The 24,198-nt window shown below is 48.8% G+C and overlaps 5 protein-coding genes across 6 annotated transcripts in view; 2 read left to right on the forward strand and 3 right to left on the reverse strand.

Moving 5' to 3' along the window:
- The window catches only part of LOC134492118 (zinc finger protein OZF-like), a 161,160-nt gene that overhangs the window by 105,792 nt on the left and 31,170 nt on the right, over positions 1-24,198 (reverse strand). The window lies entirely within an intron of this gene.
- The window catches only part of LOC134492164 (zinc finger protein 436-like), a 210,015-nt gene that overhangs the window by 77,166 nt on the left and 108,651 nt on the right, over positions 1-24,198 (forward strand). The window lies entirely within an intron of this gene.
- Positions 1-24,198, forward strand: part of LOC134492127 (zinc finger protein OZF-like) — a 108,340-nt gene that overhangs the window by 18,952 nt on the left and 65,190 nt on the right.
- LOC134492097 (zinc finger protein 345-like) overlaps positions 1-24,198 on the reverse strand; it is a 55,566-nt gene that overhangs the window by 417 nt on the left and 30,951 nt on the right. The gene's annotated exons all lie outside the window — the stretch shown is intronic.
- Positions 915-23,742, reverse strand: LOC134492372 (zinc finger protein 850-like). The gene is made up of 2 exons (XM_063296540.1): positions 22,042-23,742; positions 915-3,335 (listed from the first exon to the last, which is right to left on the reverse strand). The coding sequence occupies exons 1-2, from the start codon at positions 23,539-23,541 to the stop codon at positions 1,053-1,055; spliced, it is 3,783 nt and encodes a 1,260-aa protein (XP_063152610.1). The 5' UTR covers positions 23,542-23,742; the 3' UTR covers positions 915-1,052.

Raw genomic sequence — 24,198 nt, forward strand, 5'->3', positions numbered from 1 at the left:
GCCTTTTCTCCTCAACTTTCCTAGAGCTCTTTTCCATCATGTGCAACTGCAAGGCAGAACAGCCTTTCCATCTGAAACTTTGCAGGGCTTTTCTCACTGCCACAACGTCCCCAGTATATTGTCTCATAAAATCTGACTGCTCCTATCTTTTTTTCCTGTATCTTTTAGGACCTGCAGCAGCTTACTGGGAACTTCTGCTGATTGCCAGATACATGTAGTTACCCTTTTCCAAACTATCATTTTCCATTTTTCTCTCTCCTCCCTCAGGTCTAATACTGAGACATGTTTGACTAAATAGAATCAGGGCAGAAATTAAATACTTTTTAGCTGGACCAAACGGAGATCAGAAGTCAAATGCAAGCCTTCCCTACACTCATCACCTTCTGCCTCATGTGGCTTTTCCTGCGTCTACAAGACTTTTGTATGCGCAAAGATGGAAAAATAAATAAATTCGCACAATGAAAGGATGGATGGCGAATTACTGGAATTGGCAGGGATGGCAAAGTTGACAGCATTGATAAGAGAAAATACTGTCTCTGGATTTGTTTCTATGTAGAAACCACTTCTGCATTATTTGCTTGTATCTGAAAAAAATTAAGTTTTGATTTTGGATTTTGATAATTAAATTATTTTTTATAGGAATAAGGTTTATTGTTTAGTTAAGAGCAAGCGATTTGTATTAAGATCAGAACTCACTTTCTTTGTATTTCTTTCTAAATATTTCTCCATTTTTAGTTTGATCTTTTTCTATAAGGTCTTTTCTCAAGCTTTTCTCCACTTTGTATTGTCTATATTTTGAAACTTTAATAAACTCTTTAAAAAAAAGAAAAAAATACTATTTCTGCAAAAGGAAATATCCAGGAAGTTCTGCTGATAGCCGGATCCATGTAGTCAATCTTTATCAAACTCTTTCCACTTCTTCCCTCGGCCCTCATGTCTAATCTTTGACTAAAAGAAACAGCCAGAAATTAAATAGTTAATTTCTCAGCAGGACTTCCAATGGGAGATTAGAAATGAAATTCAAGGCTTCTCTACAAACATAATATTCTCCCTCATGTGGATTTTCTTGTTTGATTAGGAAGTAAGTTACTAAAGTGCTGTGCGCAGTCTAGGCATTTGAATGGTTTTTCCCCTGTGCGTAAACATACATGATTTATAAGGATAGACCTAGTACTGAAACTTTTCCTACAACCTGGACACTCATACGGTTTCTCTCCTGTGTGAGTCCTCTGGTGGTTCACCAGGCTGGAATTCTGACTGAAACTTTTACCACAATCTGGACACTCATACGGTTTCTCTCCTGTGTGAGTCCTCAGGTGCATCACCAGATGGGAATTCTGACTGAAACTTTTCCCACAATCTGGACACTCGTACGGTTTCTCTCCTGTGTGAGTCCTCTGGTGGTTCACCAGGCTGGAATTCTGACTGAAACTTTTACCACAATCTGGACACTCATACGGTTTCTCTCCTGTGTGAGTCCTCAGGTGCATCACCAGATGGGAATTCCGACTGAAACTTTTCCCACAATCCGGACACTCAAACGGTTTCTCTCCTGTATGAGTCCTCTGGTGCAACACCAGGCTGGAATTCTGACTGAAACTTTTACCACAATCTGGACACTCATATGGTTTCTCTCCTGTGTGAGTCCTCTGGTGTTTAACCAGGCAGGAATTCTGACTGAAACTTTTCCCACAATCCGGACACTCAAACGGTTTCTCTCCTGTATGAGTACTCTGGTGCAACACCAGGCTGGAATACTGACTGAAACTTTTACCACAATCTGGACATTCATATGGTTTCTCTCCTGTGTGAGTCCTCTGGTGGTTCACCAGGCCAGAACTCCGACTGAAACTTTTCCCACAATCCGGACACTCAAACGGTTTCTCTCCTGTATGAGTCCTCTGGTGCAACACCAGGCTGGAATACTGACTGAAACTTTTACCACAATCTGGACACTCATATGGTTTCTCGCCTGTGTGAGTCCTCTGGTGGTTCATCAGGCCAGAATTCCGACTGAAACTTTTCCCACAATCTGGACATTCAAACGGTTTCTCTCCTGTATGAGTACTCTGGTGCAACACCAGGCTGGAATTCCAACTGAAACTTTTCCCACAATCTGGACACGCATATGGTTTCTCGCTTGTGTGAGTCCTCTGGTGGTTCACCAGGCCAGAATTCTGACTGAAACTTTTCCCACAATCCAGGCACTCATACGGTTTCTCTCCTGTGTGAGTTCTCTGGTGGTTCACCATTTGGGAATTCTGCCTGAAATGTTTCCTACAATCCAGACACTCATATGGTTTCTCTCCTGTGTGAGTCCTCTGATGCATCACAAGGTTGATATTCTGACTGAAAGTTTTCCCGCAATCTGGACACTCATACGGTTTCTCTCCTGTGTGAGACCTCTGGTGTTTCACCAGGCTGGAATTCCGACTGAAGCTTTTCCCACAATCTGGACACTCATACGGTTTCTCTCCCGTGTGAGTCCTTTGGTGTCTCACCAGGTGGGAATTCCGACTGAAACTTTTCCCACAATCTGGACACTCGTACAGTTTCTCTCCTGTGTGAGTCCTTTTGTGTATCACCAGGCTGGCCTTCCGACTGAAACTTTTCCCACATTCTTGACACTCATAGGGTTTCTCTCCTGTATGAGTACTCTGGTGCAACACCAGGCTGGAATTCTGACTGAAACTTTTACCACAATCTGGACACTCATACGGTTTTTCTCCTGTGTGAGTTCTCTGGTGGTTAACCAGTTGGGAATTCTGCCTGAAATGTTTCCCACAAACCAGACACTCATACAGTTTCTCTCCTGTGTGAGACCTCTGGTGTTTCACCAGGCTGGAATTCCGACTGAAGCTTTTCCCACAATCTGGACACTCATATGGTTTCTCTCCCATGTGAGTCCTTTGGTGTCTCACCAGGTGGGAATTCTGACTGAAACTTTTCCCACAATCTGGACACTCATACAGTTTCTCTCCTGTGTGAGTCCTCTGATGTATCACCACGTTGGACTTCAAACAGAAACGTTTTCCACATTCTTGACACTCATAGGGTTTCTCTCCTGTGTGAGTCCTCTGGTGTATCACCAGTCTGGAATGCCAACTGAAACTTTTCTGACAATCCGGACACTCATACAGTTTCTCCCCAGTGTAAGACCTCTTGTGATTCACCAGGGTGGCGTTCTTGCTAAACCTTTTGCCGCTTTGAGAAGACTGGTTGGCCTCCTCGCCGGTGTGGGTCCTCTCGTGCATAATCAGCTCTGATCTGTAATCTGTGCTTTTCCACCACTGATATTCTTGGATTCTCGAAGGGATCAAAACTATTTCTGATCCCTTGTTTGGTGCTGCTTTGATTCAGGCTCTTTCCTTCCTCACAGGGTGAGGCTTGTGTTACTGTCTACCCTACGTGGCTATCCAAGTGACCTCTTCCTCCCCACTGACTTCCAGATATTTCTCTCCTTGTCTGAATTTGGAAATTATCTGCTTGACCCTTTTAGGTAATATTTGAATATCACCTACTCAATTGTTTCCAGCACAAAACTCTCTGTTTTCCTCTCCCTCATCTGTCACCTGCTGGGGAAGAAGAGTTCTGGGGTTCTCTGGAGAAAGTGGAAAAGGTTTGATTGCTGGCTTTGTTTGCTTTCCTTTTTAACGCTGCTCATGATTCTCAGTTGTTGAGAAGGCTCTTTTTGGCATCTTTTTGTCTATAAGATTCATATAAAAGTGTTACTTTAATTATTATCTATAAAATGGCTGTACAACATGTGCAAACAGCAACAAAAAACATAGATTACAATGAAAAAGCGAACATCCCAAAAGGCTAGATTAACCTCTAACATTATGATTTATTGGACACAGAGAAGACTAGCGATATCCAAGTTCAAATCCTGAACTTCACCTGCTGGCTTGGGTCAATCACAGATTCTTAGCACTGCAAAGGGTTATCATCAAGGATATCTCGAAATGCTGGGGATAGATTCTACACATGCACATAGATGCACACAGAGAGAAATACAGATACACACACCTACAAATGTATGTATGTAGAAAATCCATCTGTATTTCAGCCTGTAAAATGTCCCAGAATTGGGTAAGGTCAATCTTTTGGGGCTACTTTGAGAGCACTGGGGGGCTTCAACAGATGAAATGGTGCCCAAAGGCTCTGCAAGATTTAAAGCACATTTTGTCCATTCAACTCCTCAGCTCCAAATAAGAAAAAAGCAGAAAGTGCTGTTTCACAACCAGTCTGGGGGGATCACCATACAATACAGGTAGTCCTCCTTTCAGAATAAAATTGGGACCAGCAACTCTGTCACTAAACAGCTCGTTCATTAAGTTGCTCTCTGAGTGATATGAGTGGGGAATAAATTGGATATATACAGTAAATTACTCCTGCCAACCTAGCAGTTCGAAAACATGCAAATGTGAGTAGATTAATAGGTACCGCTTCGGCGGGCAGGTAACGGCGTTCCGTTTAATCATGCCGGCCACATGACCACGGAAGTGTCTACAGACAAACGCCGGCTCTTTGGCTTTGAAACGGAGATGAGCACCGCCCCCTAGAGTCGGACACAACTGGACTTAATGTCAAGGGAAACCTTACCATACAGTAAATTAAAAAATAAAGACATGTGAATGCGCTGACATCATCGGTTCTGGCTGTGGTCATTAAGCGAATCACTGTGGGTCATTAAGCACAATGTCAAACAACCATGATACATGAATGGAACACCACTAGAAAATCCTGTGGTTGTTGGCGAGACTTGGCAGTAAAAGGAAACATCGCCATGGGACATTAAGTGCAATGTCACATGACTGTGACTTGCAGCTTCCTGCTGGATTCCCCTTTGATTTGGCTTCTCAGAAGCTGGATGTGATGGTGGCAAACAGCAATCATGTGACTGCAAGACACTGCCACCGTTGTAAATGTGCACCGGTTGCCAGCACCCAAATCGCTTGGAGGGCCACAAGTTTCAGAACCAGTTGTAAGTCTCCTTTTCAGTGCCATCCTAACTTTGAATGGTCACTAAACAAGTGGTATGCGAAGACTACCTCTACACCTGAACATCCCAAATAGTCCTCAATGGGGATTAAAAAAAAGTTCTGGGTTAAGCAGAGTTGAACCTGGTTAGATGGGAGAGACTGTTGGCTAGACTTGGAAGGAAAAAAGCCATCCCAGGCAGTGGCAGATCAGTCCCAGATTGTTGCCAAGGAAACATCAAAAGAAGTCAAGGCTAACGTGAAGGAAACTCTTTAAATCTCCCGACCGCCAGAAAAGTGCATGCACCAGTTTCAAAGCGTGCAGCACCAGGGGAAGAAAATGTGGGGAGGGGAGGCAGATGCAGCGGCTGGCATTTTCCAGCGGAGTTGCTCATCTGATTCTCCCCCGCGGAGGCAACGAGGCAGCCCCGCTCGCTCCCGGCCTCTCCTCCCACCCGTTCTCCGCTCACCTTCCGGCCGCTGCTGCTCCGACCAGCCCCGGGAAGACCACAGAGCACTCCACCACGCCACTCTCCCCCAGGCGGAAGCCGGAACAGGAAGTTCCCCTGCCCTCCTCCGCTCCTCCGACATCCCCTCTAGCAATCCAATACTCTATTCTTCCAGCTCCCAAGTTCCCCCTCTCGTCGCACGTCGGACCTCAGCAGCCACACACGCAGCTACCGTATTGCCAGTTTTATAGGCGTGGGGTTTGCTTATTCCTAGAGCGCCACCTAGCGACATGAGGCTGAAAAACACACTCGTCCAGTCTCTACCCTAAGCTGCTTTTTTGATTAGGCGCCGTCAAGTCCTTTTCGACTCCCAGCGACCACATCGATGGATTTTCTCCATGAAGTTCTATCCCTACCCTGTTCTTTCGGGTCTCCCAAGGGCGCACTCTTCGCCACTCCAACTGAGCACAAATGTCGTTTGCAAGAAGCAGGAAGTAAACCAAGGGAAAGCACTCTGGGGGGAAATGGCGTGCAGACAGGCAATGACAAAGCACACCTCCCTTACACTGCGGAGCCTAAATCTCGCTAGAGGGCCGAATTACTCTGAGCAGCCTTCCCAATTCCCAGAGGAGTTCGCTTTCAGCCTTGAGGATTCCCAGGCCGTTTGGGCACAACACGTGGAGGGCGGATCAAAGGCTGATCAAAAGATTCCTGCTCTGTCACAGGGCTTGCCTCTCCGTGGAGACCAAAACCTCTCTACCTCCTAAAACGTCGTGCCTGATTTCCTGGGGCTCAAAAGGATTTAGGACCTGGGAGCCCCAACAGGCCACAGGCTCCGAGAGAGCCAGCGTCACTCATGCTGGCCAGGGCTGCTTCGAAGCGCGCCCAGGGTCTTGGAGCCGGTGTTCCCAGCAAGCTGGCTTTGTTCCTGCAGGAGGAGATTCTAAGTCTGCGAAAGGCTCAATGCCACGTGCGCCTGTAAATTCGCTTGCCTGGTAGTCTCCGTTAGGTCAAAGGAAGAGAGGGACATACGCAGCAGTGCCTAGTAAAAGGGTGCTTGGGAAGAGGGGGAGACTGTCTCTATGTGGTAAAAAAAAAACTGATAAACTTTCCAAAGAAACATTTGAAAGGATTGTAAAAAGGGTGGTACTATGCATGTACACACAGAAGAGTAGAAAAGTTGCCATACTTTTTGTCTGACACACATTCCTTTTTTAATTAGAAATTTTTAATGTAATAAATATACAAAACGAAAGCAAAGATAGAAAATAAGAGACAGAGAAACAAGAAAAACTGAAAAAGAACCTCATACAATGGTGCATTCCACCCATCTATCTTATTTTAATTAAACTTTTATTAAAATTTTAGGGTTAAAAGATAAAAGCAAACAAGAAATGAAAAAAGTAGAGTAAGAAAGCAAAGTAGAAAAAAGAACATAGTCAAAAGTGCAGAAAAGAAAAGGAAAAGGAAGAAAATACAGAAAAAGAATGACTTTGGACTTTCTTTGCTACAGATATAAGTATTCATTTCCATTAAACTCTTACTCAGTTTACAGCAGAGCTTTCATTGATTCTCTTGTCCACTGTTATTTCTGACGATCAGATCCGGATATCATGATTTCATTTTCTTCTGTTTCACACAAAAGGGGTTTCCAGGTCACATTAAAATTAGTCAATGTCTTTTCTCTAACCAAAGCTGTCAATCTCTCCCTCTCAGCCAACTCCATCTACTTCACACTTCCAACACACACTTTCTTCCTTCTCTCTAGCAATTGTCACCAACATTCCTATTTGGGAATCGTGTCTGCTCAGCTGACCAGAATAAAACTCTCCTCGGAAACTGATCCTGGCTTGAAGTCCATTCCTCAGGGAAATCCAGACCAGAATTTCCCTTCCACATTCCTCATCTCTGTGCAGAGGAACTGGGAGTTTTTCTCTATGCACAGGGGGGCAAAGTGGTAACCAGATCCTCCAGGACTCCATGGGCCGCGTGGGATCCCTGCGAATGAGATAGGATCAAGAGACTACGTTTTTCACTGCCAGCTAAGCAAATCCACCTCAGGAAGCCTAAGTGCAAGGCCCTTTTTGAGAACTGGACAACCAAGGGGACAAAATGTTCATTTGAAATTTCATCCTTTTTTTCACTGTATCGTATGCCAGCGAATTATTTTTCTTTGTTTTTAACTCAGTAGCTTGATAATTGGGAGCATGTGCAGGGAAAAGTGGACCTCTGCCTTTTCCTTTTTTCAAAAAAGCCCAGTCAAAATAGCATCATCCATCTGCTGGGGTGGGGTTAGTAGGCTCTGAAGCGCACATATATGCCTGGGGAAAGACATAGGATTTGGACTGCTGGAGGAATACTGAAAATTGGAAAGGGGAGAATGGAACGGAAGGACCAGAAAAAGCAGAAATGGCTGGATGGAATTCTAAACAGAAACACGCCATGCAACCTTCTATCCCAACAACTCCAGCCTGTTTGGAGCCCAGCCAACCCGGCTATTGTGCCCACACCAGTCTCTACTTCCTCAAAATGCACTGCACGGAGTTGTTAGTGCTCCCAGGCCTGCCTCTTGACCTGAAAATCCTTTTATCTTTTAGCATGTATCACAGGAACCCCCTTTATCTCTTTGGAAAGCCAGAGGGATCTTTTTCCTCCATGCATTGAAAAAGTTACATCATGCAAAGTGGAGATCCAGGACAGTTTCACGCTAAGCATGACACCACATGACTGCAACTTGCACCTTCCTGCTGGGTTGTCCATTGACTGCTTGTTGGAAGCCGCTGGGAAGTTGCAAGGAGGTCCTTGTTTAACGACGGCAACGGGGACTGCTGAGATTGCTGTCGCTAAGCAATATGGTCACCTCACTTCACAGAGTGGCTAAACTGATTGAGGTGTGGGGGGATGATGGAAGGGGAAGACAGAATGGTTCTGTAGGGACACATAATTGGAAATACCTGATCAGTTAACAATTACAAATTGCTACAAAAATAAAAATGAGCTAATACTCGTGGGAGATGATGGATATAGACAGAAGTATAAATCAAGTCCCCACTTCAAATCCTGCCTTGGCAGCACCCTTAAATATGTTGCTCTCATAGTTCATCCCTCTTGGTGCCTTTTGGAGATGAAAACAATTTTGATCAACCTGTCTCTGAGTATGTGTGTTGCCACTGAATCAGTGTTGACTTCTGGCAACTGCCAGAAGTCCTTGCAGTTTTCTAGGCAAGCATTTGGAAGTGGTTTGCCCTTGCCTGCTGCTTCTTCCCAGCGCAGAGGGGGGGGGGTGACTGGCCCAAGGTCATCCAGTTGGCTTCGTGCCCGAGGCAGGACTGGAACTCAGGGTCTCCTGGCTTCTGGCCTGGTGTCTTAACCACTACACCAAACTGCCTTTGTCAAGCTTACAGCTAGACAATGCCAAGCCCTACACAACTTCCACAAACCATATAGTGGGCCTGAAGCAAATTGTTGTTGAATGAAGGTAACGCTTTAGTGGAAGTTGAAAGGTGCCACCCAAGATTTCTACCAGCCATCCCTACTCTCCCTCAGGATAGGCTCCTTCAGGTATCCAGTTTCTCCCCCACAGGGCTGTTTTGAGGGACCTCCTTCTAGAATCCTAGGTGTTACCTCAAATTTTTTAAACAACTCTTTCTGGAGTGTGTGGATTTTGACCTGTTGCCCACAGAAGCAACAGCACTCACACCTGCCCATTAAAACTGACATGAATGATTAGGGGCAGATTTAGTGCCAGGCAGGATCCATATCATGTCCACAGTGGAAGCATTTCACTATTTCCTTTGGCAACATGATTTTCCCAAACATTCAGTTCTCTTTTAAATGCAAGAATCTTGTGACTTGGAGTCACAGCGTTTTCTCCAGTGCCTTGCGGAGACTTGTTCAGCTGGTTCCTGTGATGAAAGAAGTCCGCTAAGAATGCTAGTTCCTGCAACCATTCTCCATCTCCAAAGCCCTCAGCGAAATGTGGAATACCGTTTTCTCGAAAATACTCTTGCAATTCTGCCTTCATCTCAACACCCTGTTGAGAACTCTTCCTCTGCTGAGCCACCATATTTCTCTGCGTAACAGGAGACTTATGTCCTCTTTGCCCTGGTTTTCACACACTTTTTAAAACGTTCTGGAGTGAACTGGTCTTCGTTTAAAAGTTAACCTTTTTTGTAGCACCGAGAACCAAGGGTTTTTGACACCGACACCTCTCTGTGAAGAAAGAAGAGTGTTGTGACAACATCAGGATTTTCTTTCCTCACAAGGGAAACAAAACCTCTCGTGGAGCCAACCGCTGAGGGAGCACCATCAGAACAGAGGCCAACACGGTTCCTCCAAGACAGACTTCTTGTTTCCAGAGATGAAGACAAAACATTGAAGACATCTTGGCCTTTGCATGTTTCATGTAGTTCTTTGCAGCAGAAAAAGCTTTCTTGAATTCCACCATCATTTACAAATCTTACAAGTGCCACAATACGACATTTATTGGTGGAATCTGTTGACTCATCAGCTTGGAGAGAAAAGCAGCTGATCACACAAAATGCGACGCCCTCCATATGCTGACTTAATTGTACGGATTGTCCGTGGAACCTTTTCAGTTTCTTGCGCTGCATCTGGTCCCCACGATTACTTTACATGCTGGCGTGATTACTTCCTTACCCAAAGTGTGACTTTTCCTTTGCTCTGTAATAAGTAATAAAACACCACCCAGAGTCGCTTTTTGTGAGATGGGCAGTCATACAAATGTGAAAATTAAACTAAGTTAAATCAAATTAAAGTTCTACTACTAAATAACCAGTTTCTTGGGCTTTTTTTTTTTACTGCCTGCCATTTTATTAACAAAAGCTTTACTCTGTTTGTTCTGTGATTCCCACAGCCGTTTAAAATAAGCAGACTTTTACTTGTCATATGGTTGTGATTTGTGTCTTTTTGATTTTGCAGGAGCCACTGCTGCATTTGTCAGGTGTTTGCCGCAGATGAGGCACAACAGAATAGGACAACTTGGATCACCAATCCATGTAAAACCCATTGATAGCTAGCTTCCACTGTAAAGACAGATTTTTTTGAGTCTGTGGTTGTACCAGTGCAGAGAAATGCCTGAAAAGATTTAAATTCTTCAATATCATTATCATCATTAAACTTACCGGTATTGTCTGTTCTACAACCCTCCTCTCAGATGCCTCCTCTTCAAAAATCACCAGATTGGACCCTCAGACATGACCAAATAAATGTGTACAAATTTATTTAAAATAAGGGAATAAAATAACTACAGGTAGTCTTAAGAACCATTCATTTAGTGTTGGTTCAGACTCAAAGGTGCTGCAAATACTACCTTACGATCGGTCCTCACACTTATGACTGTCGCAGTGTCCCCGTGGTTGCATGATCATGATTTGGGTGCTTGGCAACTGGTTCGCATTTATGACCTTCACAGTGTCCCATGGTCACATAATCATTTTCAACCTCCAAGGCCAGCTTCTTGCAAGCAAAATCAATGGGGAACCACATGATTCGCTTAACAACCACCGCAAAAAGGTTGTAAAATCGGATATGATTCACTTAATGACCCCTTCGTTTACCAACCAAAATTCCAGTCCCAACTGTGGTTGTTAAGCAAGGACTACCTGTACAGGAAAACTGCAAGGAAAAGACATGGGAGGGAGAGACTGACATCACAGACTAGGTTAGATGAGACCATTAATTTCTTGAAAAATGCACTTTTCCCTCCCCTTTCTTCAATATATTCCTTCCTTCCTGTTCCTCCCTCCCACCCTCACACTACCAGAGCTCAGAAAGAGTTCTAACTAGATCTTTGCTTGGTCTCTGCTCATCAATGTGAAAGCGCGTTGCCAAAATTTGAAATAATTTTTTTAATCAATCATGATCTGCCAGGGAACCCCTAGTGACCTCTTGCAGAACCATAGGGTTGCATGGAACCTGGTTGAGAAACCCTGGTCTAACCACTAGGGGTTCCCTGGCAGATGATTTATTTTAAAAATTATGAGCTCTCTGGTAGTACAGTGTAGAACTCCATTCTTAATTTTTGATGCGAGGTAGTGGAGACTGTTGATAACAGGTGAACACTACATTGCAGGAAGGGAGGGATATATTGAAGGAAGCGGAGGGAGAAGTGCATTTTTCAAGAAATTACTGGGGTCAAAAGGTTGAGAAAAGCTGGTTTGGAGTGTCCTGATTAAAGCTTTGGGAGAAGCACCCTGCCCGCAAGATTTCTGGTGAATGTGAACACTTGCTCACAACTTTCTAGCTCTACCAGTCCCTGCAGTTTTGTTGGCAAGGTTTTTCAGAAGTGGTTTGCCATTGACTGCTTCCTAGGGCTGAGAGAGAGGGACTGGCCCAAGGTCACCCAGTTGGCTTTGTGCTTAAGGCAGGACTAGAACCGAGCATCTCCTGGTTTCTAGCCTGGGGCCTGAACCACTGCACCAGACTGGATCTTCTTACACCGGATACTCCCCACAAAATCTGCCCTTTCCTGCTACTCCAACAGCAAATTCAAGGCTGCAGCCTTTCAAGATCTAGTCCGACATCTTTGCAATCAGCTCCCCCTCACTCTTCAGAAAACAGATCCTTTTTGTCTTTAAATCTGAGCTTGACACTTTTATTCCGAGGAAATGGAGTGTTCCTCTGACTGGGGACTCATGTCTTCTGGCTGGGCCCTGGGGACCAGCTCCTCTGGCTTGTATGTTCTGCCTTGTTTTAATTTGGTTTGATCGTATTAGCAACTAGACCACCCATGACCTGTTGGGTCATCGTTTCAGAGATATTTCCTTGCCTAAAGAGAGAAACAGAATGATGACGGGAGGGCAAAAAAACAGAGGAAGCAGGGGTGACTTCCAACTTCCTGCCAGCATCCCCACTGACTTTCCTTGTTGGATGCTGGCAGGAAGCATCAGAAATCTTCCCTCCCTCCCTCCCTCTCTCCTTCCTCCCTCCCTCATGTACACCCAAGTCAAAGATGGTACATGAGGGCGCAAAGGGGTGCTCAAGAGCTGTAGTGAGGGTTGGGGGGTGTGCACAAGAAGAGCCATGTGGGTCAGGGAGGTGTGTGAGGGTCTGAAAAGATGCACAACAGGTGCAGCACAGGTGAGGAAGGTGGTGCAAGGGTGCGATGGGGTACCTAAGAGGTGCAGTGCAGGAAAGGGAGTGTCTATGGGGGGCGCGGCATGGATCAGAGAGGTTTCTCGAGAGGCGCACCGAATTTCAGGCAGGGTGCACGAGGGTGTGAGGGAGTATGTGACAGGTGCGGCGAGGGTGCAGGGTGGGTGCTCGAAGGTGCAAGAGGGGTGCAAAAGACGAAGCATGAGTCAGAGAGGGTGCACAAAAATGCAAGGATATGTGCCAGAGATGCAGCGAGGGCTGCACAGCGCTGCATGAAAGGCAAGGTGTGGGCCAGGGAGTGTGTGAGACACATGGCATTTGAAATGGATGGTGCTCAAGGCTGCAAGGGGTGTGTGAGAGGTGCAGCAAGGGGGTGTGCAAGCGGTGTATGTATCAGGGAGGTGTGTGAGGGTGCGGCATGGGTCAGGGAGAATATGTGAGGCTGCGAGGGGTTGTTCAAGAGGTGCGGAAAGGGTCCGGGAGGGTGCGTGAGGGAGGGTGTGTGGGCGGGGACACTTACCCCACCATTGATTTTCTCCCTGCAAGAGTCCCACAAGCAAAGACTTCACTTGTAGGAAGCTGGCAGGGAGCCTCGGAAATCACCATCCAGATTAGACTGCCGGCTTCCCCATTGACTAGCGGGAGGGTGTCAGCAAGAGTTGGAAATTAGGATCACATGACCTCGGCTGACCACGACGAGGAAGCGCTGAAGCAGCAGCAGCATGATGGTGCTGAAACAGCCACAGCTTCCCCAAATTTCATTTGCACGGGAGTAATGGGTCTTGGCATTCTGTAAGCTAGCCCATTTGAGGTACCTTGGTTCAAAGATCGTTGCCCTATGATGCACTGTTTTGTGCGACTGAAGGTTACAAATAAACCAACAGACACAAGAGTTTTAGTAGAAAATAGATATATTAGTAGGTTTTGTAGGGTCTAATTTATCTATCATTATTCCTTTCTTTCTGTTCCGCGTTTAATTCTTAAGCATGAGATAAATTATTGTAAAGATTATCCTCAGACTCATACCCATTCCCCCACTTTTTGCCTTCTGGGGGTTTGGGTGTACGCATGAGACATCTCCCAAAAGAAAAAATATGAAGTCTTCGCAGGATGGTAATCAAAAGAAACAGACGATCTGCCATAAACCATTGCAGTAACCAGCCAGCCATGGCCCCTTCCAAGTCATTCCATTCCATTCCCTCTGTCTTATTGTCCCGTTTTATTCACCAAAGACATCAGTATTCTGTGGCCACTAAGTATACTTTGCCCTCACTGGGGTGGATTCTAAACACTGATTTAGAATGCAAGATTTTGCATTATGGTACGTCCCCCTCAAGGATCCACAGGTTTTTGGTCCATTTCAAGAGATTGCAGCCCCTAACCGTAATAAAATCCCCCATGTGGGGGAGATGGGTGGTGATAAAAATGTGATAAATAAAAAAATAATAATAAAATGGGACATCATAACAGGTGATATTACCATAGGATGAATGCCTTCTTGGAGGCATTTGGGTGAATATCGGGGAAAAAGAAATCACACTGCCATAGGGTGTCATGAGTGCCGTTGAGCTGAAGACATCAGCACAACGGCACACATGACAATACCGAGGAAGCAGAGGAAGGGACTTAAGATAAGCAAAGCACGCACAACAACAGACACAGACCCCGGCCGGATGATTCAGCCATCAGGACACAAAAGAGGAAGAAGGAAAGACAAAGACAGGGCGGATCACGAGGCACACCTAAGCTGTCAGCAAAGCGCAACGGAGATCGCCCAGCTGACAGAAATCACCGGCTGAAGGAAGAAACAGATTATGGGCAATCCCGGGGCACCAGCAGGGGCCCCGCAACCCTTCACCTACCGGCACAAAAGCATGCAGGACAAAGGGGGGATGACGCAACCCAAAGTGAGGGGGCACTGACCGGCGCGGGGTATTTAAACCCCGCACCGGCGCGCTCCCTTCACTCTCAGCTTTTTTCTCGTCCAGCACTACGCTGTAATAAACCTGAACCTGCTTTCCCTGAAACAGTGTCTGTGTTTTACTCAGTGGTAGGCAGCGCATGACATAAAGCTGAGAGTCATAAACTCAGCCTCGCCAAGCCCCACCGGACACCAACGAGCCGCGGAACAAACGGCGAGAAGAACACGAGCGGAGGGCGATGAAGCCGACGCGTCGCAGCCAGGGCGGCCGAGCCGCACGGCGAGAAGAGGAGGAGGACCGACCGAGGCCAGAGGCAACGTGGACCCCAGGAGCCACGGACACCCTCCCGGCCCACCCCGAGCCTCAGCTCCAACCCCGGAGGGAGGCGGAGGCGTCCTGGCCACGGGAGGGAGCAACATACCTCCCGGGACCCGCGGAAACCTCCCCGCCCCACATCGCACCCCAGCCACAGGCGTGGAGCTTCAGCCCAACTGCAGCAAGCGCGGCGGAGGACGGAGAGGCAAACCAGCCGAATCACTTCCAAACTGAGGAAGCTGACCAGCGGAAGGGAACGCCTGAACCCCACCGGTGGCTCAACCGTCCGGAAACGCTGACAGGTCCGGCCACAGCTGCGGCGTGGATCTCGGACCGAGAAACGCAAGCCAGACTCGCGGCCATGGAGGCCCAACTAAGGGACCTCGGGACCACACTGCAGTCGCTGATGTCCTCCATACCTCACAACTACGTCCCCGTGCAGGTACACACCCCGATCCAAACCCCGAGCGGGCCTGGGCACCCCCATAGGCCAAATGCTAACCGGCAAGCGCCCCAGGTGGACGAAGCCATGGATCGGGGAGCGAGAAGAGGGGACTCACCGAACACCCGGGCCCCAAAGGACTTCCCCATTTTCTTCAACGGGAACCCCGCGAAACTGTCGTTCTTCATCACGAACGCCAGGGAGTTCATGGGGCGGCACGGACACTCCTTTAACTCAGAAGCGGACAAGATCGCAGCCGTGGCGATCAAACTACAAGACAGGGCGGCGGACTGGTACGTCCAAATGTACGAGTCCAACTCCCCCGCCCTCTCTGACTTCCATGCCTTCATCACCGAGATGAAGCCCTACTTTGAGGACCCACTAGCCAAAGAGAGGGCTAAAAGCGCACTCCAAGGCCTCAAACAGGGCGCACGAACTGTCCCGGACTACGCCCTCGAATTTAAAGCCCTCGCAGGGAAGATCAACGACTGGTCCGAGACCACCCTGCTAGAAATGTTCAAAAGGGGCCTCAACCGCGAGGTACTCCAATGGGCTCTCTACCGGGACGACCCGGAGACTCTGCAAGGCTGGATCCACCTCGCGGGGAGAGCGGAACACGCGCACCGCACCTTCCTAATGGCGACGACAGAAGACAAAACCAACACCAGCCCAAAGGTACCCGCGCCACACTTGGGGCCGGCCGGTCCCACATATCAAAAGAAGAAGTTTACTCGCGGGCCCTGCGGGAGGTGCGGAAAAATGGGGCACAAAACGGCAGATTGCTTCTCCAACCGAACCCTAGCTAGCGCTCCCAAACCCGCACTGAAACCTAGCCTCAAACCAACTAACCCGCCGCCGCCCCCCCACCGCCGGATGACCGGAGCCACAGCGACACCGGACGAAGGCTGGGACGCTTACTTGGGGGGGGAGGACGCCGAAGGCCCAGACCAGCCAGCGGGAAACGCTCCCCGCCTGCCCTAAAACGCGCCGCGAGGCAGGTGGTGGGACAGGGGCGTGAATCACTTCGACAGAGCGACGAAAGCTCCATAATAATGGCGGCAATCAAGCTCTCCGTGGGCAACAGAGCCACCATGGCCGTGGCACTAGTGGACTCGGGGTGCTCTAAAAACCTGATCCACCCTGACATAGTCGCCAAGCTCGACCTACGCTGCCTCCCCCTCCCCACGCCGCTGGCATTCCACCAGCTGGACGGCTCGACAGCGGGAGGGAAACCAGCCACGATGCAGACCGAGCCGGTCACCCTACAAATGGGCACCCACACCGAACGAACATCGTTTGTGGTAACCCACATAGGGCGGCCCATCGTAGTCTTGGGAATACCATGGCTCGCGACAAACAACCCGCGCATCAACTGGAAGACCCGCACTTTCCAATTCGACGACGGCGCGTACCGGGCGCCAGTTCCGGCGGGCAGGACCAACCCCACTGTGGGACGGGCAGAGGCGGCAACCCAGGACAACATAGCTACCCCAGAAGACCTACCTGAGCAATACGCTGACTTCTCAGAGGTCTTCGGAGAGGCGGAGGCTGATCAACTACCCCCCCACCGCAAGACAGACTGTAGGATTGACCTGCTGCCTGATGTCCCCTTACCTAGGCCGAAGATTTACTCGATGACCCCGAAGGAGATGACAACCCTCCGGGAGTTCATCGATAAAAACCTGGAGAGCGGCTTCATAGAGCCGGCATGCTCACCAGTCGGAGCGCCCGTCTTATTCCGGGAGAAAAAAGACGGCACCCTACGGCTCTGCACCGACTACCGGGGCCTCAACGCAGCTTCCCTATTCAATAAATACCCCCTACCCCTCGTGAAAGACATGCTCGCCCACCTGTCCACGGGCAGAGTATTCTCCAAGCTGGACCTTCACGAGGCGTACTACCGAATCCGAATCAGGGAGGGGGACGAATGGAAAACTGCGTTCAACTGCCCCCTAGGCGCCTTTCAGTACAAAGTGCTGCCATTCGGACTAGCAGGGGCCCCGGGGGTGTTCATGCAGCTCATCAATGAGGTTCTGCATGAACACCTGTTCAAAGGGGTCCTGGTCTACATAGACGACGTCCTCATCTACACCCAGACGCACGAGGAACACGTGACCCTAGTCAGACAAGTCCTCGAGAAGCTAAAAAGGGCGAAACTCTATGCCAAACCCTCAAAGTGCGAATTCCATAAAGCACGCCTAGACTACCTGGGGTACCGAATCTCCGGGGAAGGCATAGAGATGGACCCCGCAAAAGTCGAGGCGGTGGTGAATTGGGAACGCCCCCGTAACAGGCGCCAACTCCAGAGCTTCCTCGGCTTTGCGAATTTCTACAGGTCATTCGCACGGGGGTTCGCGGAGATAGCCCTCCCCCTAACAGACCTCCTCAAAACTAAAGGGGTGGGGGACACACGACGCGCCAAGAACCCAGGGACAGTACTAAATTGGACTCCCGCGTGCCAAACCGCATTCAACAGGCTGAAAGCGCTGTTCACCACGGAGCCAATCCTCGCGCACCCGGACCCAGAACGGCCGTTCGTGGTCCAAGCCGACGCCTCAGACTTCTCCCTGGGGGCCATCCTACTCCAAAAAGACCCCACAGGAGTCCTGAAACCATGCGCCTACCTGTCGAGGAAATTCTCAGAGACAGAAAGGCGTTGGCACGTGTGGGAGAAGGAAGCCTTCGCAGTAAAATCGGTGCTAGAAACATGGAGGCACCTACTGGAAGGAGCCACCCAACCATTCGAGGTCTGGACAGACCACCGGAACCTCGAGGCCCTCCGGACGCCCAGACGCCTCAGCCCAAAACAGGTCAGATGGGCCCAATTCTTCAGCCGCTTTAACTTTCAGCTGAAGTTCATGCCGGGCAAAAAGAACTTCCTGGCTGACGCCCTCTCCCGACTGCCCCAAGATGAAGAGCCCGCCCCAGATATGATCGGGACGGTCCTATCCGCTTCCCAGCTGGGGATGGCTGTGACCACCCAGAGCGGCGCTCGGAGGCAGCCCAACCCCACGGCGCAACCGACGGTGGGGCAACCAGTGACCAGACGGCGCCACCCGCAACTGCCAGGGGGTATACGCGCGGACCTCACCGCCGCCCTCAAAACCGACCCCTGGCTACTAGCAAACCCCGACAAGGTGACGATGGCACAGGACCTGGCATGGGGGGAAGGCAGAACATATGTCCCGGACTCGCAACGCCAGGCGATCTTGCGCAGATCACACGACACCAAGCAAGCGGGACACTTCGGGTTCCTAAAGACCCTGCATCTAACACGACATCAATTCTGGTGGCCCGCGCTGAGACGGGACATGAAAGCCTATGTAGCGTCCTGCCCGACATCCGCCAGGGCCAAACAGGCACCAGGTAAGCCCCCGGGACTTCTACAAACGGTGGCGGAGCCCTCCCGCCCATGGGAGGAAATCTCCATGGATTTCATAGTAGATCTCCCACCCAACCAGAAGAAAACGGCCATTTGGGTGGTGAAAGACTACTTTTCGAAACAGGCCCACTTCATTCCCTGTTCATCGGTCCCGTCCGCCCAGCAACTAGCCAAACTCTTCCTTATACACGTGTACAGGTTACATGGATGTCCCGCACGCGTGGTGACCGACAGGGGCACACAATTCACCTTGAAATTCTGGCGGGCCTTCCTAAAGCTGACGGGGACCCAACAAGCCCTATCCACGGCCTGGCACCCCCAGACGGACGGAGCCACAGAGGTCCTCAATGCCACCCTGGAACAATTCATACACTCATACACCAACTACCACCAAGACGACTGGGTCGAACTGCTCCCGTTTGCAGAAGTCGCATACAATAACGCCGTCCACACGAGCACGGGGAAAACCCCGTTCGAAGTAGTCTCTGGGCGCGACTTCGTACCCATACCGGAGCTACCGCAACCCCCAGGACCCCAAGTGGACGCTAGTGACTGGGGACGGAAGATAGTGGAATCGTGGCCAATAATCACGGCAGCGCTGAAGGAAGCACAGGCGGCCTACAAAGAGCAGGCCGACAAGCACCGGCGCCAGCAACCGACGTTCCAGGCAGGGGATATGGTCTACCTATCCACCAAATTCCTGAAGTCACCTCAACCCTCGAAAAAACTGGGGCCTAAGTATATTGGGCCGCTTCGAGTAACACAGATAGTGAACCCGGTGGCAGTACGCCTGGACCTGCCGCACAATCTAAGGAGACTCCACCTGGTATTCCACAGCAGCCTCCTGAAACCTGCAACCACCTCTCGATGGCACCCAAGCACGCTACTGCCCTCCCCAGTGATGATCGACGGCCAACAACATTTCGAAGTAAGAGACATACTCGACTCTCGCCGTCAACGGGGAACACTACACTACCTAGTAAGGTGGAAACACTTCCCCCACCCAGAATGGGTGGCGGCGCAACACGTCAAGGCGCCAGACCTGACCCGGGCATTCCACAGGACGTACCCCGACAAGCCAAAGGGGCGCCAAGCCGAACCGGCCCCTGAACACCCTTTTCCCCGCGGGCCTCCCCCCCCACCCGCCGCGCCCCCAGGGGAAAGGGCCCCCCAAGTCTGCAACTTGAGTAGACCTCCTCCCCCCCGGGACTCACCCTTCCCCCGCCCCGGGCCCACGAGGGAGTGACGATTGGTCACCAGTGCATGCCTGGGGGCAACGCCCAGGATGCACACATGACAATGGCGATCGCACAATGCAAAAAGATAAGGTTCCTACCTGGAGCTGAAAAGCACCCGACCAGCCACGCCTCTTCCCACGACGAACTGAGCCAAACAAGCAGGGTGTGGCCGGGGCATGCGCACTCCCAGGGTGTGGTCGAGGCATGCGCACTCGGAACACACCCTAAAGATGGACACGAGGTAGAGGGCGGAACAGAGGGAGGGGCGAAAACACTCCGGCGGGAAATTTAAAAAACAAAACAAACAAAAAAATTTGACAGCTCTCCTGGAGGAAACCGGAAGGCCGGGGGGGGGGCACTATTCGGACGGGGGGCAGTATGTCATGAGTGCCGTTGAGCTGAAGACATCAGCACAACGGCACACATGACAATACCGAGGAAGCAGAGGAAGGGACTTAAGATAAGCAAAGCACGCACAACAACAAACACAGACCCCGGCCGGATGATTCAGCCATCAGGACACAAAAGAGGAAGAAGGAAAGACAAAGACAGGGCGGATCACGAGGCACACCTAAGCTGTCAGCAAAGCGCAACGGAGATCGCCCAGCTGACAGAAATCACCGGCTGAAGGAAGAAACAGATTATGGGCAATCCTGGGGCACCAGCAGGGGCCCCGCAACCCTTCACCTACCGGCACGAAAGCATGCAGGACAAAGGGGGGATGACGCAACCCAAAGTGAGGGGGCGCTGACCGGCGCGGGGTATTTAAACCCCGCACCGGCGCGCTCCCTTCACTCTCAACTTTTTTCTCGTCCAGCACTACGCTGTAATAAACCTGAACCTGCTTTCCCTGAAACAGTGTCTGTGTTTTACTCAGCGGTAGGCAGCGCATGACATAGGGGTGCACTAAAGGCCGCCCAACCAAGCAGAGGAAATAGTTGAACGCTTTGCAAATCAGTCGGCAGAGGTGTCCAGGAAACACACCACCGTAGTAACAGGGGACTTTAACCACCCCGACATTGACTGGGAAAGAAATGCAGCAAGTGGGAGATTGAACAGGTTCCCAACATGCCCAGCTGACACCTTTATCATCCAAAGGGTGGGGGACTAGAGGGTCAGCGATGCTGGACTTAATACTTACTAATAGGGATGAAACGACTGAGGGAGTGGAAGTTGTCGGGACTTTGGGGGAGAGTGACCATGTCATGCTAGGATTTCCCATAATGCAGGCAAGGGGAACGGAACCAGGTCAGACTGGTCTTCTGGATTTTAAGAGAGCTGACTTCAACAAACTGAGAGGAAGAAAAAGAAGGATTCTAAGAGTCCCCCATTGGGGGAGAGGGGCGGTGATATAAATCTAATAAATAAATAAATAAAATAAGGATTCCACGGGTGGACATCCTGGAGGGGAAAACCATTCAGGATGCTTGGGAAATTCTAAAAAAATGAGATAATGGGGCACAAACAAAAACAAGAGACACCTGATGAGACCAGCTAACAGTTCTTTCACAATTCATTTCTAGAAATGAAACTTTTTCCACTGTACAATTCTTTTCTCACCTCTTCACTACCAAGGGAGAGATTTTGCAAAGGCTGCCTTGCTGCGGTAAGCTCTCATTTGGTGTTCTTTATAGTTTTAATGATTGTTTTATATGTATTTATTGGTTCTTTTAATTGTTGTACGCTGCCCAGAGTCACTATTTTCTGAGATGGGCAGCAATACAAATATGATCAATCAGTCAGTCAATCAGGCACCTCCAAGCCAACAAGGTCACAACAGGGGCTGTTCCTAAACCTGAACGTCCTACACTTAAAAACCACAATGACTTTTCTCCTCAGCTCAATACTCCTGCAGCTCTCACCCATCATGTTCAACTGCAAGGCAGAACAGCCTTTCCATCTGAAACTTTACAGGGCTTTTGTCACTGCCACAAAAATCCCTAATATATTCTCTCATAAAATCTGAGTGCTCCTATCTTTTTATCATGTATCTTTTAGGACCTGCAGCAGCATACTGGGAAGTTCTGCTGATTGCCAGATATGTGTAGTTGGCCTTTCTCAAACTAGCATTTTCCATTTTTCTCTCTCCTACTTCATGTCCAATACTGAGACATGCTTGACTAAAAAGAATCAGGCCAGAAATTAAATAGTTTTCAGCTGTATGACCAATGGGAGATGAAAACTTAAATTCAAGCCTTCTCTACACTCAACACCTTCTGCCTCAAGTGCATTTTCTTGTGTTTGCTAAGGGAGGAATTTTGCTTAAAGCACTGTACACAGTATGGGCATTTGAATGGTTTCTCTCCTATGTGTAAACCTACATGATTTATAAGGATAGACCTAGTACTGAAACTTTTCCCACAATCTGGACACTCATACGGTTTCTCTCCTGTGTGAGTCCTCTGATGCATCACCAGGTTGATATTCTGACTGAAACCTTTCCCACAATCCGGACACTCATATGGTTTCTCTCCTGTGTGAGTCCTCTGGTGTCTCACAAGGTTGGAATTCTGACTGAAACTTTTCCCACAATCCGGACACTCATACGGTTTCTCTCCTGTGTCAGTCTTCTGGTTCATCACTAGAGTGGAATTCTGATGGAAACGTTTCCAACAATCCAGACACTCATAAGGCGTCTCTCCTGTGTGAGTCATCTGGTGGTTCACCAGGCTGGAACTCTGACTGAAACTTTTCCCACAATCAAGACACTTATAAGGTTTCTCTCCTGTGTGAGTCCTCTGATGCATCACAAGGTTGATATTCTGACTGAAAGTTTTCCTGCAATCTGGACACCCATATGGTTTCTCTCCTGTGTGAGTCCTCTGGTGGTTCACCAGAATGGAATTCCGACTGAAACTTTTCCCACAATCCGGACACTCATACGGTTTCTCTCCTGTGTGAGTCCTCTGGTGTATCACCAGGCTGGAATTCTCACTGAAACTCTTCCCACAATCTGGACATACATATGGTTTCTCTCCTGTGTGAGTCCTCTGATGTATCACCAGGTTGGACTTCCAACTGAAACTTTTCCCACAATCCAGACACTCATACGGTTTCTCTCCTGTGTGAGTCCTCTGATGTTTCACCAGGCTGGAATTCTCACTGAAACTTTTCCCACAATCTGGACACTCATATGGTTTCTCTCCTGTGTGAGTCCTCTGATGTATCACCAGGTTGGACTTCCAACTGAAACTCTTTCCACAATCCGGACACTCATATGGTTTCTCTCCTGTGTGAGTCCTCTGGTGTTTCACCAGGCTGGAATTCTGACTGAAACTCTTTCCACAATCCGGACACTCATATGGTTTCTCTCCTGTGTGAGTCCTCTGATGTATCACCACACTGGACTTCAAACAGAAACTTTTCCCACAATCTACACACTCATACGGTTTCTCTCCTGTGTGAGTCCTCTGGTGTTTGACCAGACTGGACTTCCAACTGAAACTTTTCCCACAATCTGGACACTCATACGCTTTCTCTCCTGTGTGAGTCCTCTGGTGATTCACCAGGGTGGTGTGCTTGCTAAAGCTTTTGCTGCATCGAGAACACTGATAGGCCTCCTCGCGAGTGTGAGTCCTCTCGTGCATAATCAGCTCTGATCTATAATCTGTGCTTTTCCCACAATACAGCCCTCTGTGGGGCTTTTCCACCACTGATATTCTTGGATTCTCAAAGAGATCAAAACTATTTCTCATCCCTTGTTTGGTGGTGCTTTGATTCAGGCTCTTTCCTTCCTCACAGGGTGAGCCTTGAGTTACTGTCTGCCCTATGTGGCTATCCAAGTGACCTCTTCCTCCCCACTGACCTCCAGGTATTTTCCTCTTTTTCTGAATTCGGAAATTATCCCCTTTGACTTTTTCATGTAATATTTGAGTTCCACATATTTTTTTCCAGCGCAAAACTCTCTTCCTGTTTTTCTCTCCCTTGTCTGTCACCTGCTGGGGAAGAAGAGTTCTGGGGTTCTCTGGAGAAAGTGGAAATATTTGATTGCTGGCTTTATTTCCTATCCTTTTTAAGTCTGCTTGTGATTCTCATTTGCAGAGAAGGCTCTTCTTGGCATCCTTTTTGTCTATATAAGATTCAAACACAAGTGTTAGTTTAATTATTATCTATCAAATGGCTATACAACATGTGCAAACAAGAACAAAAAAAAGCATACATTAGAATGAAAAAGGAAAAGTGCCAAAAGGCTAGATTAACCTCCAACATTCATTATGATTCATTTGACACACAGAAGACTAGCGAGATCCAAGTTCAAATCATGAAATTCACTTGTTGGCTTGGGTCAATCACAGATTCATAGCCCTTCAAAGGGTTATCATCAAGGATATCTGGAAATTCTGCACATGCAC

Source organism: Candoia aspera, chromosome 2 (genome assembly GCF_035149785.1).
Source record: "Candoia aspera isolate rCanAsp1 chromosome 2, rCanAsp1.hap2, whole genome shotgun sequence".
Classification (NCBI taxonomy): Eukaryota; Metazoa; Chordata; class Lepidosauria; order Squamata; family Boidae; genus Candoia; species Candoia aspera.